This window comes from Alternaria infectoria (assembly GCF_024043175.1).
Source record: "Alternaria infectoria strain BMP 0036 chromosome Unknown scaffold_21, whole genome shotgun sequence".
Taxonomy (NCBI): domain Eukaryota; kingdom Fungi; phylum Ascomycota; class Dothideomycetes; order Pleosporales; family Pleosporaceae; genus Alternaria; species Alternaria infectoria.
In genome coordinates, this window is record NW_026250710.1 from 120,688 (window position 1) to 140,485 (window position 19,798).

The 19,798-nt window shown below is 53.8% G+C and overlaps 7 protein-coding genes across 7 annotated transcripts; 4 read left to right on the forward strand and 3 right to left on the reverse strand.

Moving 5' to 3' along the window:
- Positions 1-455: 455 nt before the first annotated feature.
- J4E92_009102 (uncharacterized protein) lies at positions 456-2,317 on the forward strand (the record flags this gene model as incomplete). Its single annotated transcript, XM_051500451.1, has 3 exons — positions 456-875; positions 925-2,175; positions 2,225-2,317. 3 exons carry the CDS (start codon positions 456-458, stop codon positions 2,315-2,317), a joined length of 1,764 nt encoding a protein of 587 aa, XP_051349277.1.
- Positions 2,318-3,110: 793 nt separating this feature from the next.
- On the forward strand, positions 3,111-3,653 carry ATG12 (Ubiquitin-like protein; the record flags this gene model as incomplete). Its single annotated transcript, XM_051500452.1, has 2 exons — positions 3,111-3,258; positions 3,394-3,653. 2 exons carry the CDS (start codon positions 3,111-3,113, stop codon positions 3,651-3,653), a joined length of 408 nt encoding a protein of 135 aa, XP_051349278.1.
- Positions 3,654-4,595: 942 nt separating this feature from the next.
- On the reverse strand, positions 4,596-6,116 carry J4E92_009104 (uncharacterized protein; the record flags this gene model as incomplete). Its single annotated transcript, XM_051500453.1, has 1 exon — positions 4,596-6,116. The coding sequence occupies one exon, from the start codon at positions 6,114-6,116 to the stop codon at positions 4,596-4,598; it is 1,521 nt and encodes a 506-aa protein (XP_051349279.1).
- Positions 6,117-6,755: 639 nt separating this feature from the next.
- On the reverse strand, positions 6,756-8,516 carry J4E92_009105 (uncharacterized protein; the record flags this gene model as incomplete). Its single annotated transcript, XM_051500454.1, has 2 exons — positions 6,756-8,121; positions 8,170-8,516. 2 exons carry the CDS (start codon positions 8,514-8,516, stop codon positions 6,756-6,758), a joined length of 1,713 nt encoding a protein of 570 aa, XP_051349280.1.
- A 2,708-nt stretch (positions 8,517-11,224) lies between these two features.
- Positions 11,225-12,689, forward strand: J4E92_009106 (uncharacterized protein; the record flags this gene model as incomplete). Its single annotated transcript, XM_051500455.1, has 4 exons — positions 11,225-11,408; positions 11,709-11,825; positions 11,875-12,221; positions 12,279-12,689. 4 exons carry the CDS (start codon positions 11,225-11,227, stop codon positions 12,687-12,689), a joined length of 1,059 nt encoding a protein of 352 aa, XP_051349281.1.
- Positions 12,690-13,669: 980 nt separating this feature from the next.
- On the forward strand, positions 13,670-14,918 carry J4E92_009107 (uncharacterized protein; the record flags this gene model as incomplete). Its single annotated transcript, XM_051500456.1, has 2 exons — positions 13,670-13,864; positions 13,923-14,918. The coding sequence occupies 2 exons, from the start codon at positions 13,670-13,672 to the stop codon at positions 14,916-14,918; spliced, it is 1,191 nt and encodes a 396-aa protein (XP_051349282.1).
- Positions 14,919-15,803: 885 nt separating this feature from the next.
- Positions 15,804-19,664, reverse strand: J4E92_009108 (uncharacterized protein; the record flags this gene model as incomplete). Its single annotated transcript, XM_051500457.1, has 3 exons — positions 15,804-17,729; positions 17,775-17,891; positions 17,943-19,664. The coding sequence occupies 3 exons, from the start codon at positions 19,662-19,664 to the stop codon at positions 15,804-15,806; spliced, it is 3,765 nt and encodes a 1,254-aa protein (XP_051349283.1).
- Positions 19,665-19,798: the final 134 nt, after the last annotated feature.

The window sequence follows — 19,798 nt, forward strand, 5'->3', positions numbered from 1 at the left end:
CGAGATGTCGTGCAGGGCGCACTGACGGTGTTGTCGGCAAGGGTGTATTGTTTGCCCAGGTCGTTGTCTAGGCAAATGATGTTGTGGATGGTTCGCGCGAGATTTTCAGGCTAACCACAGTCGCTCTAGCCTGCATCATACTGTACCCAGCCTCCGGACCAAACAAAGACACTCTTTCCTTGGTCGATGAAAGCAGATCGACGTCTGCAACGCGCTTCACCTTCGCTCAATTGCTGTGTCGTCAACATCTCACTCGGTCTCTGAAGCTCCCTCGCATCGACATGGCTGCTACGCGTTGCTAGAAAACCTCGACGTGCCTGTACCGTCGCGTCGTGAGCTACACGCACACGTGCCCCTCCCACCACGCCCATCTATTACACCTCGAAGCACCCTCAGCCGCTATCCTACGTATGGCAGCAGTGGCTGTCCCTCCGTCGCCCCAGGTTCCTTCAGTCATGTCGAACCGGCGCGTCCCCCTCGCCAACCTGCAAAACGCTACCAACTCCCCGTTACGCGCGACTGCCATAGGAGGAAAGCGCCAACGCTCCCACGCCAGCGAGCAACGCGATGTCCCCTATGGCCAGCCACCACCCAAAAAACAGCTTATCGAGGTCGATGATGCTGAAGCTCGCCGCCACGGCCTTATTCGTCGGAGTGGGGCCCAGCCCACGGCTTTGACTCGCAAGCTGGAAGCAGCAAGAGAGACCAAGGCCCCGTCCAAGCAGGCCGCACAGCGTGCATCTCACGACCTAGAAACGATCCGACAATGGCAGCGTCACTACCGCAAGCTGTTTCCCCAGTTTGCGTTCTACTTTGACAGCGTCTCAGAACCCCAGAAAGACAAACTTTTGAACAGGGCACGCGTCCTAGGTTCCGTACGTCTGGCATACCCTTTCCTACATCCGTCGTGCTAACAGTCACCAGCGAGAAGTCAAGTTCTTCTCTCGGGAAGTCACCCATGTCATCACGACGCGTTCCATTCCCGCCGACCTCGATGGCAGTTCATCCTCCCACAAAGGCACCGTCAACCCGGCCCAGCTGGAGAACAAAAAGTCCATCTTCGATGCCGCCCTCGAGAAGTCCGACCGCGGTGACATCCTGTACAAGGCTAAGAGCTTGGGTATGAAGATATGGTCCGTCGAGAAGTTGCAGCGCATGGTGGATACCATGTTCAACAAGGAGACTGGGGAGGACGCGTCTACCCATTCGACACGTCAGGCGGTGGCTACGCAGCACAAGGGCCGTCCTGCTGATTTGCAAAGGCTGCTACAAAATGAGAAGTTGGACCGCGACTACGTCATGGCCTCGCAGGACATGATTCCGCTCCGTGGATACTACGTCTACGTGCACGATATGGACGAGGTTACCCGACCCGTCATGATCCGAGAATACCAGAAGGTTGAGAAAGAGAAGGGCAAATGGCCGCAGTTCCGTGCCTCCGGTAACGGCAAATGCCCGTTCGTGGAGGATCCCCATTTCGGTCGCCGACAGCAGGAAGAGCAGGAAGCACGCCGAAGGCAGGCTGCCCAGGCGCCACGGACGCGTGCTGCCTCAGCTATGGAAGAGAAGAATGCTTTGGGAGAGAACAACAATCTGGCAAGGCGTCCCAGCGCTCCTGCTGCCATTGTCAAAGAAGAACAAGATGGAGATGCGAAACCGTTAGATCCTCCAAAGGCCCTTCCTCCCAAGCGATGCAACACGGCAGACGGCCCACCACCAATGTTTGGCAGTGCTCAGGCTAGCATCCGAGCCATGCCCCGTTTCATCGCTGGTGAGCCGGTCGCGTCTGGTCTACATCAATCGAACATCACGTCCGCTATCCGCTCGCAAATGATCTCCTCGACTGCTGCTGCCCCTCGTGCTGGAAACAGCAAGGAAGTCAACCAGCTAAAACGAAAGGTCCTCGAGAAGAACAGCGTACCGTCGGCGAACACGAATAGTGGCCATTCGTCCGTTACAAACGATGTCAGGGCTGCGCTCAGCTATGAGCATTCTCAACCCATGCGCGCGGCAAAGCGCAAGGCCCAGGAGAACATGGGTCACACACACGATGATGGAGACGAAGAAAGACAGGCTCGTAAAGCAGCAGCCCTCCGCAGGCGCAAGACTGCTGAGAAGGAGCTGAAGCCTGGTTACTGCGAGAACTGCAGGGAGAAGTTCAATGACTTTGACGAGGTACGCACTACAAGCATTCTTCTACACATGATATACTGACAACATGCAGCACGTCGTCTCGCGCAAGCACCGCAAGTTCGCAGTTACCACGGACAACTGGGTTGAGCTTGACCAGCTCCTCGCCCAACTTGATCGTCGATGAGCCTTGCGGCTCATGCAGACTACACGGCCACACATTGCATCCCTTACGGCGTAATGCACGACCTCACTAATACCCACGACATAATTTCCTATCGCACCTGTTGTTCACTTCTCGCCCCCGGGCGCATGGCATTACTCTGCGAGCGAATACCCGTTTCCATAGCATTTTCGAGGCGCAGCTTCTACCTTTCCCCTTATTGGCGACATAGCTTGACTTGCTCCATTTCCTTACCCTGTATAGGCCCATGATCACTGATCCCTGGCGGCTTAACGATGCATGCATCCCCTTTGTATATAGCTATTGCGTCATGACCTTCGGGTCATCTTTGCTGGTTGTTGCGCTTTGCAAACCGGCTGGCTGGTGGTGTGCACGCGTGTGTTTTCAGTAAACGAGGGTTGGTACTACTATGGAGGTTTGTAGAACATTGTCATACTGAGGAGGTTACTTGGCGACGAACGCGGACGACGCCATACTGGAGGCTATGTTATATATCATTATCGTATCAGATATGTAGAAAACACTAGATATCAATGCGAAAGATGATATGGTTGAATGACTGTCTTGCGCATTAGAGGAGTGATGTTGGGGTGGTGGGGCGCTGATTGGCTAGGCCGACGTTTACACCTTCCATCGTGACCATCGCTCTTACCTCGAACGAACACTAACCCACAAACATTCCCTTTTCCCAAATCAGTCCTCCTTCATCTTCTTTGGTCTTCCACCCTCACCCCAGTATAGCTGCTGTATCCACACTTGACTTTTCGCTTCGGATTAATACACATCAACCGTGGCCATGTCCGAATCACCAAGAGAAAGGATGCCGGAGGAAGACGACGCTACAGAAGCGCCTCTCACCATGGCAGCCTCAGTCGTGTTGACCAATCTCCCCAAAGACGCCTCGAAAGCGCTGGAAGGAGCAGGAAACCTCGCTGTTCAGAAAGGTATCCCCATCCGCTTTCATCTACCCATGTTCCAACTCACCAACAACAAACCCACTCAATCATCCCACACACTTCCTGCCATCCCATCCCAGTCCATATCCTCTCCCTCACTATCAACTAACACCATACCTACAGTCACAATCCGCCTGCAACCCATAGGCTCAGCCCCCCACCTAACCCAACGCATCTTCAAGCTGTCCACCAATCAGTCTTTCGCAACGATAGTACGTTTTCTGCGCAAGAGACTGGGTGTGAAGGAGCATGAGAGCGTGTTTTGCTATGTGGGCAATGTGTTTAGTCCTGCGTTGGATGAGGGAGTCGGGAATCTGTGGAGCTGCTTTAGGCAGGGCGAGGAGTTGGTTGTGGGGTATGCGTTGGCTCCGGCTTTTGGGTAGGTGGATGAGGGATGGAGGGCGAGAGGGGGGTGGTTGTGCGTAGGGGGATATGTTGTGATTCAATCGGTTGTGTCCGATGGCATCTATGTTTACAGTCATGATCATGGAAGCATCCACTCAATCTGGATAAGCAAAATGTTTGTAAATGTCAAAAAAGACAAGGACTATGGCGTGAGGAATATAGCAACACTGATTGAAGAGCAGACGGCCATAGTAATCGTGATGAGGGACTCATTCAACATTGTCGTTCAATTCCCACAATGGAAACCGCTACTCCAAACAACGCATACTGTATAAAAGCAGTCTGCTTCCCACCCTTCGTATAACAGAACCCCTATCATCAACCAAGTTATACACACCACCCAAGCCACACACTTCATCTTTGACAACAGAAAGATACCTCAAATCAACCTCAAAGCGCACATACACTCCATCAAAATCGATTCTACCCCCTAACCAAACAACCGACTCTGAACCTCTTAAATATCCAAACACCAACACAGCTCCAACCACCTCAAATACCAACACAACCATGTGCGAATGGGACGAAACCACCTACGAAGGCTGCTATTGTGTCTACACAGATCTTTATCGGCGATGTGCATACTGGAACGAGCGCGATCGAGTCTGCGGGAGCGGAGTGTCGGATACAGTGCATCGCGGGACGTTGAAGGGGGTGTGTGGTCGGTGTCCAGACCGTGCGGGGCGTGCTTAGGCGGGGAGCTGGGAGGAAGAAGGGGGGTGGGAAGATGTAGGATGTGGAAAGCATGTGGGTGTTTGAGGGGTTACTAGGAGAAAGGGTGGTGGGAAGATGTAGGATGTTGGGAGACTGGTGGGTGGGAAGATGTAGGATGTTGGGAGACTGGCGGGTGGAAGAGAGGAATTGGATACATGTATGGATTGAATGTGTGATATATGGAAGAAGGGAAATACGATGCTGAGCTAGTTGAACCAAAAGCTTACGCTGAAACTAGGTGTTAGACTACGTATATAATGCCACCAACCCACGGGTAAGTAGAGACATTCGCCAGGTGCTAGAATACCTTCGATATACCTCGCGTCTTTGAAACCAGGGAAGTCTTCATCAAACTCGCGTCTCCGTTCTGTCAGACTATCGTCCTCATATCCCTCACAGCTCCCCCCAGACCCCCAACAAGATATCTCAGGACACAAAGTCATAGCATCATCCAAATCAACCAGACTCGTATTACTCATATCCACACCACTCTCATCCGTACTCCTCGGATGCAGACGCTGCGTCTCCGCAGGTGCGTATAGACGCACGTACTTGTAACCTACGACTTGTGCGAGGATGTTGTGGTAGGGGTCGGTGTGGAGGGGTGATATAGTGCCCGCGGGGCCGAACCAAGCATTCAGTAGAGGCTCTTCGAGTTTCGCGACGGGTTTGACGTGTGTGAGGTGGGGAGATGGAGCGGGCTCGCAGTAGCAGTAATCGGGTATGCTGATGTCGGCGCGTAGGGAGGGGATTTGGGCGAAGAGGTCGTGTTGGGCTAGGTAGCCGGTGGGTGTGGGTTTCGTGCTGCTATCTGCCTCGTCAAGTTCAGGACTTTGCGTGGCATCCGTACGTGTTGCGGTCAAGACAGCTTCTCTATGACCCTTGAGCATATACGTCTCCATGAAGTCACGGAAGGTGATGATGCGCTGGCCCCAACCTTCATCGGTATAGCTCTTTCCAACCTCGACTGGTATAAGCCGTCTACCACCAAGCGTCTGCTCTAGCAGATATGCTGGGTCGTTCCACGGCCTCTCATCGAGAGCAGGCCAATGCTGAATCGCACCCTCGATTATGAGTGGCGTATGTGTGTTTGTGTCACCGAGTCTCTTCTGGAAACCCTCCAGACTGAGCTCTTTCGTTCGTGGGATCGCGTGCCGAAGGGTGGGTGGAGGGCTGGGAAGCATTGTTGCGAAGCTTGCTGGTAGGCGTGAAGTTTGACACTCAGATGATAGTCGTCTTCTCTTGCGCGGCCGTTCTGAAGCGTCGGTATGAAGACGAGAGTCTGGTGGAATTAGAACAGCCTTCAGCGCTGCAAACCAAAGCTCTACGAGCTCCTCCCTCTCAGGTGCGCCTGTTAGTATGAGCGTCATATCCAGTATCCGCACCACTGCATCGACCCAGTCACTCTTTGTATTGACTTCTTCTTTGTCGGCCCCAGCCTCCGAGAGGGTCTCGCGCAGGTGCTCATCACGCTCGTCGCCTACAAGCTTCAACACCTTCCACAAACTCGCATCGGTGTACAGCCTGCGCCAACACGTCTTCACCTCCCTATACGGCACATCGTGTAGTTTCTGATACGCAAGCTTAAGGGCAAGCTCGAAATCGTTGGGAAGGAGCGACAACGCGGCGCGTCCGCATTCGCGAAGAGGGTCGGTCTTCTGCCTCGTAGTAAGTTCTTGACGGGTTAGTTGGGTAATCTCTCCAATCGACGGCGCGTCATTGCTCATATCTGACGGCACCACTTCGCGATGGTGTTGGATGGCTACCGCAAAGGGTGCTAGAGTGGCACGGTGGTTGCTGTTGGTAATAGTGCGAGCTTTGACCGACGCCCTGCAGCTCCTTCCCGCGCCGTTGACAGCCAAGACATCGTGAATAATACCCGAACGCTATTCGTTCCACACGGCTGGAGCGTTGGATGCTGAACCATGCGCTCGGTAATCGCTTTTTTGACTTCCTTTTAGCGTAAACCCTGTGCCTTCACACGTGTGCCACCCGGATGTAGGATCAAGGAGCCGAGAGTGCATATTGACTTCATTTATAGGTCGGCAATTTACTGCCGTGACGTACGCCTCAACAACGCCACGCGTTGGGTATATTGCTATTATACACGAGTCTTGCCGCCTGACTCTAGATCGTGATCTCCGACATACATCTTAGATCTCTGATGGCCCATGGGTATCGCATCCGGAAATGTCGTAACCCATCAGTCATCAACCCATCGCGACCGCCACGTGTGGGCGATTCGTGTACTATACATAAGGAAAAGAAAAAATAACATGGGAAGCATTAGGCAGGCTATGCATATGCAAAGAGGCCATGGAGGCCGGGGTATCACGCAGGGGGTATGTAAAGTAGTAAGGGAGTCGTCAACCAAGCAGGCCGCCAGCATCCTGTAAGGACGGCACGTTGCGGCTATGTTGGGTAGGGTTGCGTCGATGAGACGTAGGAGGGGGTGGTGCGGAAGAAAGCAAGCCTCCAGGATCTCGTAGAGACAGAGCATCGTAGCTTGCTTGCGTTGAGCGCGTTGACGTGCGTTGTATGGGCGCGTATCGCTCATTGCGAGGAGGACCGGCTGAGGAGCCCGAGTGTGGAGAGGGAGTTGACAGAGCTTCTTCTTGCTCGCGGTCTTCGGAGAGCAAGCCACCGAGGTCCTGCAACTGGTGGGTGGGCCGGACAGACGACATCTCGTAGTCCTCAGACTGTTGCGAAAGTCGAGAGTTGCGCCGTACTTGAGGCAAAAATGCGCGCGCATTTGGTATGATTGTGTTCGAGGCTCTGGATCCCCGCCGTGGCTGGGTTGCGAAGTCGTGCGCGATGACTGAATCGGTGGGTGAGGGAGCTACGGTTTGATTCTCAAGCAGGCCTCCAACGTCAAACCAGGACACTCGTCTTGCACGTGGACTAGGCATCGGGTCCCGTATATCTTCGACTGTCACGCTGGATCGATCGCTACTCTGAATCTTGCCGGCCTCTTCGTCGGGGAATCTCCAGTTGTTGTTGACAAAAGGACCAGGTTGTCTAGAAGACGACAATAGGTCAAGATCCGCCACAGGAGCTGGCCTAGGTACGCTTGTCTGCTTCTCGAGTAGTTCGGGTTTTGTCCGGTAACCTAGCGATCGTGCGAGGTCTTCGTCGCTACTGCATGTTTGATCCGTGAAGCGTCGAGCTGACCCTCTGCGTTCCATGCTGTCTGTAGTTGATGGTGCTTTGAACTTGGCTTTCTTAACACCTCGGTCGCGAAGGAACGATCCTAGGATGATGGCGTTCGAAACTATGGTTGCAGCCAAGATCTCCGAAGAAGCGAATACAGTGCGGAACTGTTGTAGGCCTTGTCGTTGGATAACTAAAGGCATTCGCGTCCCAGTTACGACGATCAGAACGACTGACAAGGAGAAGAGCACAGTGAGAGATATCTTTCGCTTTAATGGCATGCTCGACCGCACGATGATCGGAATCGGAAAGGCGATCAGAAATATATCGGTGACGATGTCGGTGATGCCCATGGTGAGCAACTGCGCGTAACCTTGTCGGCATTGCGGTCCTGGATCCGGTACGACTTGCCAGTAGTGGGAGGTGGGGTGGCACTCTGCCAGTGTGGCAATGAGAACCATGAAGAAAGTAACGACAAGGAAGATGCGTATGCCACGCAGTCCCCAATCGTACCCTTTCTTCCAGAAACGTTCTGTCAATCGCTTCAGAAACTCCGAAACGGTAAACTTGGCCATCCAGATGCTGGCATGGGGTTAGTCGCACTCTAACAAAGTTGATGACTGCACGTACAACAACGCATAGAATATCCTCGAGGCGAGGACCATCTGAGAGCCGATCTCGCGATGACGGATGATGAGCGGGTCCGTCAAAGTCGAAACATTGACATTGTTGGTGCCCCAGATGAGGACCACGTGCACAAAGCCCATACGCGCAAACAGTGGGATGATGCTGAGCGCCATGATTTTGTCCTCGCGGAAGAGTCGTTCATTGCGGATGTAGCGGCCAGACAGTCGGACGCCTATGATGACGGCAGAGAAGACGGTGCACCACCACGAATACAAGAGAGTCGGGTTGTTGGCCATGCGGGTTCGGCGCAGCGGGGGAGAGGCATTGTACAGGTCGCGAGATATTATCATGCTGCTGTTGAGTAGTCCCCACAGACTCTCGCCTCCGCAGAGGGTGAGCTGTTTGGCAGTCGCGTGCTCAGTGCCGAATTTGCGTGGCAGCGATAGCGGTGACGAGTTGGGGATGGCGATGTGTGCGCTTTGACCATGTCGCTCTTTCTGGCTGACGTTGCTGGCGTACCGAGGATCTGGGATGGCAGAGTGGGTATGCTGTCAAGCTAAGTTTGTAGCCTCAACGCGCGTTTGCAAGCGGTGCGAGGGCGCGGTGAAAGTGAAGTTGAAGAGCGAAACAAGTCACCGGCTGCGAGAGGCGTGATAAACGGAAGCTGCTGCGCGTGTGAGTGGGTCTTATCGCAACGGCAGACTGGACCTTGGCCAGGACTTCGGAGGTACGCCACATATTCGCTGGAGCCCGCCTCGATCGCCAAAGGCGCGCGGGCTGCCTGGTGCCATGGCCTGCCAACCCCAGCATTCCTGGTTCCAACTCCTGGTTCTCGCTGATAGGCGTTAGCTGACACTGCCGTGACACGTCCTGGCCACAACAAAGGGCAATGGGCTCGACATTGGCAATCACGGCTCGAGTCCAAAGCCGAGCATCGCGACGGGAGGACCTGTTGCTGGCTGTCGGATGCATCCCTGCTGGGGCCACCTGCATAATTCCAATGGTGCTGCGCTTCCGCTATGGCGCTTGTAGCTCTATCTGTCTCCAAACAAAGCGATTGGGGCCTGTCGGCGCAATGGCGGGAGGTCAAACACCCCTCAGACCTGAATGCAGCGGTTGCTGACCGCTCGGAGGCTCCTGGGGCATTGGCACCTCACACCCAAGCCTCAGGATAATCAGCTCCGGCAGGCCAACGGAAATGGCCACCAACTGATCGATGACACTGATTATCGCTGGATTAGGCGTGCAAACAGACCCGAATCCCGGGGTTGAGGCCGGTGGGCATGGCGTCCAACAACCTCACTAGTCGCTGCACAAGTGTGCGCATTGCCGCACGATTATCGTGACTCTTCGCCCGGCTATAGTGTTGGAGTTGGAGATGCGCCATTTCGCAGACCCCCACCTCCCGACTGTCGCGTGGTAGAGTGCCCTGTGCGTCTGCGCCTGCCTCGTGAGACCCTGACCCCCGCCATCCCGTTTCGCACCTGCCTTGCGAAGGCGCTCCCTGTTACGATAACAATAGCGATTCATACATTACTACAAAGGCTGCGCTATACCATGATGATGCCCAGACAAGAACGCAATTTTCGAGGACATGGTCCTTGCTGAATGCTGACGTTGAAACCTCCGCGAACGGCCATATTACCAACAGTGTTGCTGCTGCCCCGCGAACGCAGCGAAATGACCGATAACGACATCCCGTCCACAATCCTTCATCCGCCCTAATGATCAGTACATATCTGACGATCGTCCCTGCACCCAGGAATAGTGTACAGTTCTATTCCTATGTACAATGCATACATACAACAAGACAGACTCGACACTACGAGCCTCGCCCTGCTACCATAAAGTTCAAACGACATGTTAGTTCCTATCGAAGGCGCTGCGACCAGATTGTCACACGCGCTACTTCCGAAGAGATATGCCACCCCGAGATTGCGAGGTTCGCAATCGCTGTTGTTGCTTTCCGAGGCTCATGCATGGCCATGATTTTCATGTGCGTATCGCCAAAGTCCTTATCCGTGGCTTCCATCGTGGACATGGCCGCAAGGCTTAGGCTCGCGTGATCGGTCCTCCTGGTTCCACATGTTCAGATGCACGATTAATCAACTCACTTCGGCCCATTGCCCAGCAGCAATAAAACGACACAAACCACTAGGGGACTCATCGGTGTCCATGAGCTGGACTCCAATTCGGTTTTTTGACCCCTTTTACTGGCGTGAAGAGGGAGACGTTGCACAGACGGAGAGCAGAGCCCACAGCATCGTTCAGCGCGATATTAGCCCGTCCACCAGCACTAACAGCGTGTGTAAAGTGGGGATACATGTTTGCTTATGACGTTGACTTGCATTGCGCACTACTGGAGGAGAAAATCGTGAAAAGAGTTTCGCCCAGTTTGCGATGTTGGTTGATGCAGCAAGAGCAAACTCCATCTTGTTCCATGGTAAAGAAAGTCGGACATTGGATAAAAGGAAGATCGACACAGGGGAGTTTGTCCGGGACCTGGCATAGACAAATGTGGATCCATTATGATCAACAACATGCACAAGGCAAACAGGAGTATCTGGTACGTGTACGATTGGGGAGACGTATCGTGAGACGTGCAAGACTGTCTTGAAATGCCAGATCAGGGTTGCGTCATGAGGGGAATCAAGACCACCTGGCCATCTTTCACATGTGAAACCGGTCGAGCTTGGGCCTGCCCCATGAAGAATCGTCCGCGGAGACAGCAAGTCGACACGCAGCAATGCGGTTTCAGGCATTGCTGGAATGATGCATATGTATCCCCATGACATCGTTTGCCGTGAAACCTGTTACCTTATGTGCAGAGGCGCGTCGTGAGTGGCAGTGGAAAACAAATCATGGCCAGATCAGGGTGGGGCCATGACGTCCGCTTTTGGTGAATACCCAACAATGCGCACACGACAGCGCCCGAACAAAACCACCGCAGCACCTCTACCTCCCGCACTCTCACACACCCCAGCTCCTTATTACACTCGCATACTTCTGCCTCCCAATCCACTTGTGATTCCCCTCTTCTCCACTGTATCTCCGAGCAATGTCAGGTGCTCCCCGCGTTGAGCTCCCCAACACGGATACCGATTTCGACCTCCAGCAAACCCCCAACGGCACCCCAGACTTCCTATCGGAAATGGACGGCTCTTCTGCCCCGCAGACCAACGGCAACGCCAACAAGGACCTGCAAAACAGCGCAATCAAGGCAAAGAACGGAATTCTAGAGAGTAAGGTGAGTGGGACAAAACGCCTTTGACCCTTACCGAGACGCAAGCTAACGCGATACATGGCAGTCTTATCGGCCGCCCGCACAACACCTGATTTCCTGAACTCACACCCACAAAGCAGCTTCAAACGCCATGAACGCCGCAAACAACCACCCCAGCGTCCAGAACGCCAAGCAGACAGTTATGAACGGTAGGGTATGTGCACACGATCGTCTCTACACGCTTTGGACAATAGCTAACGGTGGTTTTGCAGCACACACGCCAGCCTGATGCGCACACGACCAATGCTAAACTGTACAGGTCCCGTTGCACAGAATGTCAAGGCCGAGGGCGCAAAGACGCGCAACGAGTTTGCTGATCTCGCCAACTCCAAGACGATTCCCGAGCACAAGGCAGCGACTGGCCAAAACCTCACTCGTAAGCTATACCCAACCCCCCAGTCGACCACGTAGCTAACATGCACCAGACTACCACAGCATGTTCTACCGCCTGTTGAGCTGGAAGAACCCCCGCGCTACCGGAATAGCGTTCGGTGCGACCGTCCTCTTCATCTTCGCCGCCCGATACCTGAACCTGATCCGCTACATGTTCAAGATGTCCTACATGGTGCTCGGACTTACGGCAGCCGCTGAGGTTGTCGGAAAAATGGCTCTCGGACGTGGTCTCACTTCGCAGTTCAGGCCCCGCCAGTACTACACCATTCCCAAGGCTTCGCTTGAGCGCATGACCGACGACTTCGAGCAGCTCATCAACTTCTTCGTTATTGAGTCTCAGCGTATCATGTTCGCCGAGAACGTCTACGTCACTGTTGCTGTACGTATAACCCCTCCTCACACACCGAACAAGATGGCTGATTTCCTGCTCCCTTAGATGTTCTTCGCTTCCTTCATCTCCTACTTCCTCATCAAGTTCGTTCCCCTCTGGGGCTTGGCTTTGATCTCGACATTCATTACCTTCCTCGGTCCCCTCATCTACATCCAGAACAAGGAGGTCATTGATGCTCAGTTGGAGAAGGGCTACAACGTCGCCAACCAGCAGGCCCAGCAGGTCAAGGGTCTTGCTAACCAGCACGCTGGAAACGCCATGAAGACTGTCCAAGGATACACCCAGCAGGCCACGGCCAAGGCCCAGGAGACCGTCAACCAGTACCGCGGGCGTTCCACTTCCCCAGAGGTCAAGAAGGAGGCTTTCCCTTCTGCCCCAACTCACGCACCCGCTACTGAGGAGTCCTCCGACGAGGAGCTTGAGGATGAGAAGCCCGTCGCGCAGCCTGCTCTATAAGCTGTTCCGCCAACCAGTCATCTGGAGTAGCCAGGCTCCTCCACGTTCCCACCCTCAAATACGCCACAATCCATCTCCGACACGTACCCTTCTCACGGTGCTCACGTATAACGACTTACGCTCGGTTTCTGTGTGTGGTCCTCAAGCCTGAAATTGCAATCGGAGTCAGCGTTGTGTATCCCTTTTCTTTAAAAGCCTTTACTTGATCTCTAGTCTAGCGCATTCATGTATTCTCTCTACACTCAGCGTTTGGAAATAGTCCTGTCTGTCTGTCATGGGTGGGGTTCCGGTACATAATCACGGTATGGGAGTTGTCTTTCTCATCATCTGTGTGATGGGAGGTATAATGAAATATTGTCTTCTTACAACTGTTCACTTGAACGCGTATTTTGAAACACTAAAATTAGCGGGTGGAACGAGGCGCCCAAGGTCGGCCCCGATTGTCAACAGGTTGCCTGAAGGTATTGGACTACGTGCTCGCCCATCACTGTGCCTCAGGTGCGGCGCTGAACATGTCTCATATACAGTAGCCAATATGCAGGATTGAAATTCAGTCAGTAGAGCACATGTGTCCTCCGCGATGAAAGAAACGGCCATCACATTCTCGTGGAGCACCGCATACGTCGGAACATAGATGCAGTGAATCCACTCCAGCACATTCGATTCTCCGCATCAACTTGGGACGAGACCAATTATAGATCGGCGGCTAACCGGCACGTGGTCCGTGCATACCAGGCAGCCGTCGTGTTGCGTCAATGGGGGCCAGCATAGCCTTGGCCTGAACTTCGCCTCCTTGTCTCTCACGCCGTGCCGCGCTGTGACAGCGCCAACTTCAATACACCTGTCAACCCTTTTACTTCTGTCTGCCTTCTCTGTTTCTTCTGTTCTCACTTTCTCAACTTTCACACTACTGCGAGTTTGCAGGATATACGACTTCTTACTGCGACTTGAGTGTTTACGGATTACGCATCTCAGACAAGATGACGGTCCTCGTCGAACTCGCTCGTCGCGCTGTGTCGCACCCTCACACCGCGACGTTTGTCAAGCGCGCCTTGCACAATGGAGCTCCTGTACGCAACGGAGAGTCTACCCAACTGAAGCCGGAGGATGTCCCCATTTGGGGCGTCGTTGTCATCTACATTAGCATCTTCATCGCGAGTGTGGCTATCAGCCTTGTAAGTACTCCATGCCTCTTTGGCATCTCTGGCACATGTACTAATAGGATATCAACAGATCTCCTACATGCTTAATGAAGTCGTCACCACCCTCTGCATGGTCGAGTCCCCCATGGCCGCCATCACCGTCTCGCCAACGACCTACGAGCCCTCCGACAAAGAAGACGAGAAGGAGACGCTCCTCGAGACCGGCCCTACCATCACCCTCGTGAACCAGAAGCCCATCACCTCGTCCATCCGCGCCACTCTCCGCCACCTCGTCGCCAACGCCGGTCGCTTCGCACGCTTCCGCGGTTTCCGCGTCCACGTTCTGTACTCGTTCCTCGCCGGCATCGTATCCACCTTCTTCAACGGCGCTCTCCCCATGGTCCCCGGCCAGCCCATCATCGTCGCCGGTATCACCGGTGCCGTTCTCGCCAACGTACACGCAGTCTGGACACACAAGGTAGTCGGCATGCCGACCGAGCAGAGCCTCTGGCAGCGCATGCCCTCCAAGAGCCACTGGAAGACTCTCGCTGTCCCCGCCACCATCGCTTCCGTCATGCCGTACATCAGCCTGTACCTCTCTTTCGGCGTAGCCATGCTCATGGGTCTTCACAAGCTCGAGCAGGAGAAGATCAGCTCCTGCGCTGCGTGGACTGGTCTTGCTGTCCGCATCCTCACCCTCTTCGTCTTCGTTATCGTCTGCACTCTTTTCCTCTGCCTCCCCGCCATGGTTACCCTGATCCGCATCGAAGCCTCCATTCTCCCTGAGGACCAGGACACCATCGTTCCCTTTGACCGCACCTTTGGCGGCAAGGTTGTTAGCAAGATGATGGGTGGAACCGGTGTCGTTGGCTTCTTGGATGCATGGAGGTCTTTCAACTGGGAGGCTCGTCGTCGTCTCATCAAGTTGTTCTTCAAGAACTTCTTCATCATCGTTGGCATGTTCATTGTTCTTGCCCACGTTCTGGCTGCTGAGGCCTTTGTTATCATGGGCCCGGCTATCGGTAAGTTCATGGTCATGTTGAGGGAGGAGGACAACTCCATGCTCAATGACTTGCTCGGTGCTTAGATTAACTAATCAGCTCGAGTTCCTACGAGTTTTTGAAGTCGCTTTTGGATATGAGATTGATCTTGCTTGGGTTTGGATAGGATAGGACTGGATCAGGTGTTGTTATTATTATTATCATGATAAGGGTTCGATAACCACATTAGCTATATACAAGTTACTCACACTCTCTTTGAATCATTATCTCGTAACTTGTCAGAATCCAGATCAGATTCCATCTACGCCAGCACTTGATGTATCCCCAACTGCATGTCGGTCGAGACTCTGAGAGCACACACCACACTCACAAGCACACAGTGTGTTTTTAACTTTGATGTTTATTTCTCCATACCGCAATACCCTAATCATGACACATCCATCAGCCGACCCACCCACCAGTATCTAATCAAACCCAGAAAGCGAGAACGCCACGCTATGCTACCCTACCAGCCAAATAATCAGATCCTAACAAAAGACGCCAACCATCGCCACAAACGCATCCGCCAGTCCTCTAAACACCATAGCTGGAAAACAAAAAAGAACAAGAACTCGCAGAAACAGAAAAAAAACGCAAGATAGAAAAGGGTATAATCGCCTAAACATGCCTGCCAACCCCTATGCATGCATTTTGTCGTTCATCAAGCTTGCTCTTGATAACGCTTTTCTCTTCCTTGGCGAGAAGCTGAAATGCAAATGCAGTATACGCCAAAATGCGTAGGTAAATGCTTTTCCTTCCCTTGGTCATTCACTCCTCCTGTCCATGCCCAACTTCGTGATCAACGAGGAAATGTGCGCGGAAGTTTTACGCGGGGAATACGGGTCATCCGATGATGCGTGTGAGCGCCCTACCGCGATTTGTTTAGCATATGCGTCAAGGAAAGCCTCATGCAAACTCGTTGTGTGTGTGCTTCATATCACCGACGCACTCTTCTTGTGCTCGAACACCTTAACCGCCTTCTGTATATCGTCTTCGCCCTTGACGACAGCCACACCCACGTTGATGCTCCGTGTCTTCTCGTCCACACTCTCGACTTTGAGAATGGCATCTGCTTCCGCCTGTTTAATCCGCTCTTTCTCTGCTTCGAGCTCTAGGTTCGCTTTGTCTTGGCCGGTAACCACGCCTTTGAGAATGACTTCTAGGTCAGCGAGGCGGACGGGCTTGATGAGAAAGAGGTTGATGCCGCTTGAGTTGGCTTCTTGTTGAATGTCTGTGTCGGCCACGCCGGTGAGGGCGATGATGGTGACTTTGGGGAGGTTGGATCGGATTTCGTGGGCGCGGATCTGGCGGGTTGCTTCGAGGCCGTCCATGATGGGCATGTTGATGTCCATGAGGACGACGTCGATGCGCGATTCTTCGTCGCTGGCGGCTTTGTAGGCTTCGAGTGCTTCGAGGCCGTCGGCGGCGAGCACGTGTTGGTGGCCGAGCTTGTCGACGAAGGTGCGTAGGAGACGGAGGTTGATGGGGTTGTCGTCTACGCAGAGACAGCGCAGTGCGCGCGACGGTTTTAGGTATTTGGATGTTCGGGGTGGGCTGTTGTTGATTGAGCGTATCTCGGGGGCACTACTAATGCTGGTGAGCTGCGGTCGAGATGGCTCTACGACATGCAGGTGGTCGGTGCGACGGGGAGTTGCTTCCTCTTTTAGACTGAGCTCTGTTATCCGTGGGATCATCGACTTGACGTCCATTTTCTGTGTCTCCGCGCGTCTTGCGTGTCGATCCAGACATGAGGCTAGGGCCTTCGACATCTTGTGGGGTCCGACAGGTTGGCCGATACATTCGAAGATTATCCCCGGCACCGTGATGGCTGTTGTAGATTGTGCTGCTGCGGCGCCCTGGCACACAACTATCACGGGGGTGGGAGACACTCGACCGGGAGACTGGCTGTACGTAGTCCGTAACGCTTTGGCGCAGGTTTCGGTAGCGATAATCAGGTCTGGTTCCGTCGCATTGTCGCCCTCCTCGCATCGTTCGATACCGAACCACTCAGCACAAAGGCTGTCGAGCGCCTTCAATGATAGCTTCGAGGCTGTCTTGTTCTTCAAGTCTCTAACATGGTACTCCTCTTCCTCATTGAAACCGTCAAACCTCACTTTCAGACCCTTGGTGCGCTTAGTGACCTGTTGTAGCTGCAGGTCCTTCTCTCCTTCTGGACCGGTTGCACAGAAGTTGGGAGACATTCGTGACTCTTTCAATGGACATGTGACTGTAAACTTGGTGCCTCGGTCTTTCTCACTACGCACTTCTACCTCGCCTCCCAGAGATTCCACAATCTGTTTGACGATCGACAGACCTAGACCCGTGCCTTGGCTTAAAGGATTCTCCTGCGCAAAAGAGTGGAAGAGCCTGTTGTTGATATAGTCCTCTGACATGCCAATACCAGAGTCGGTCACTGAGAACCGGAACTCGCAGGTCTCGTCCTCGTCTTCAGGCTTCCGCTTAACCTCAAGTTTCACCTTGATGTACCCACCCGGTGTATACTTCAGGCTGTTTCCGAACAGGTTCATGATGACTCGCCGCCATGCGCCAGGCTGCGTGCGAAAGACGTAGTTGTCGCTCTGGTTGATATCGAGAATGATAGATATCGGCGGCTTGTTGACTTTAGAGGCGGTTAACTCGTATGTTTGAGCAGACGTCTTTGCGTAGGTGTAGCCTGCGAAGACACTCTCGACCACATCTTCTGTCAAGATGCTCATGTCGACGTCGTTAATTAGTGTCATGATATCATTGGTATGAGCTTGGCCCGGACTGATCATATGCTTCGCGCTCTGTGTTCGTTTCTTCTGGCGCTTCGAAACTCCTCGGGTCAGGTTGTTGATTTTGGCAAAGTCAAGAACCTACAAAGTTAGTGGCAGTATCTGATGCAGCCTACACCAACTTACGTGATTGATAGTCTCCAGTAGAGTCTTTCCACATGTCTCGATCGTTGCTACATGTGATACCTGCTGGCCATCTAGAGGGGAATCCTTTAATAAATCTGTCATTCCCAGAATCCCGTGCTAGATACGGTCAGTGCATGCGCTTCGACTGCTTCATCTTTGTATACATACCAGTGGTGACCGCAGCTCATGGCTGATCGACGAGATGAAATCGGCCTTTGCAGCATCAGCTAGTTTTGTGTCTAGACGAGCGACCTCAGCCATGACAAAGTTGCTGAACGCTGCCAGGTAGCTGAGCTCCTGTTCGGTCGTGAAGATTCTCTTCGGTTCCGAGCTCCAGATGACAGCCGTAGCAAACCAGCGTTCGCGATGCGGGTCCCATAATGGATAGAGTATCAAACTCCGAGCGGTCGGAAAAACCCTCCTCAAGTAAGCTTCGTCATCCAAGCTTCTGGTAGATTCTGTTTTGCGCGGTGTACTGAACGGAAAGCCATCGGCTGACTCGACTTCGTCCACGCCAGCTGTCGATGGCGAGGCGACCGAAGGAGTTGCCGGATCGTCGTCGAGATGGAAAATCTGGCCATGTGGATAGAGTCGCAGGAGGTGTCTCAGGACGCTTTCTGAAATGCATTCTCCAGTGTTGGGCAGCGGCTTCGTGTCGCGGTCGGTTCTGCATAGCGCCGCCCCTAATATGTCGCAAGGTTTGTCCGGTTCAGGTAGCTGATCGGGATCGAAGTCATCGTCGACAAGACCTCCAAAGGTACTGATTTTCGCGTCAAAGAATGCCACGCCTTCTGCCTCGGTCGAGTCTACGATCATGTTCGCTGCCCTTGTGAAGTGAGCCCTCAGTTCTGGGGCCACTCTATCCTTTTGATCAGTCTTGGTGAAGCCTTTCGTGGAAGTGGACGACGTCGTAGTAGTCATCTCCGGACGCATAGTATCGACTGTCTCTCCGTTGACTAAACTCGGGGGCGCACCGGTTGCAGGTGGAGTGTCCTTCGGATTTCTCATGGCCGGATCTATGTTTCCATTGAGCACGACTGGATCTTGCGCAGCGTCGGAATTGGCAGAAGGACGCTGGCGCTGGGGTATGATCGCATCTGGTAGACCTGACGACTGGCCCGTCTCCTGATCCCAGGGATCGACCGTCCAGTTCTCCAAGCCACTCTTCCCTTCAGCGAAAGATCCCAGACTCTTGACCATAATCTTGGCCCGGCGGTGATCTTCAGCTGCCCTGGTTCTTTCCAAATGTCGCATTACTGTGCCTGCCATACTTTTCAAGAAAGCGAGCTGGTGCGGTGACAGGCCGTCCCGCGGGTTCTCGTCCAGAACGCAGTATGTGCCGATGCTGTGGCCGCTTGGGCTGCGGATTGGTACTCCGGCATAGAAGCGCGAGTATGGTGGGCCCTGGACAAAGGGAAAGTTGCAGAAGCGTTTGTCTTTGCTAAGATCGTTGACGACGAGTGAAGGAAGGTCGCTCGGATCGTCGAGAGGGAGCGTGCTGTACTTGGGAGCGAGGTTGACGGTGTAGTTACAGAGGCTCTGTTCTTTGGGGAAGATGGTGGTGCCGAAGCACAAACGGTCGTCTTCGAATTCGGGCTCGCCAGTCTGTAACGACAGAGTGCGCGTGGCTTCGGCGAGGAGGAAGCAGTCGGTCCTGTCGAAGAAGGATATGAGACATCTCCGCGCATTCAGTCGCAGCGCTCCCAACTGCGCAAACGCCGTCAGGGCCTTGTCGTCCGACGCTCGCGGGGCGTAGTCTAGAGAGGGCGGCGGGGTAGTCGGGGGCGTCTGCGACTTGGGAGCCGGTCCCGGCGACGAGTGACGGCTTGCAGGGCCATCTGTCTGGGGAAGGTGAGAGCCTGGACGAGGGTAGTACCTAGATGGTGACATTGGTGAGTGTAGCTCCCCAGGTGGCGCATGCCAAAGGAGATAAGCCTACCGATAGAACGTCTTCTCCCGCTCCCTCGCTAGATCCGCATGGTCTATGCGACGCCGTCGCCTGGCCTGCGTGCGTGCAATCGCAT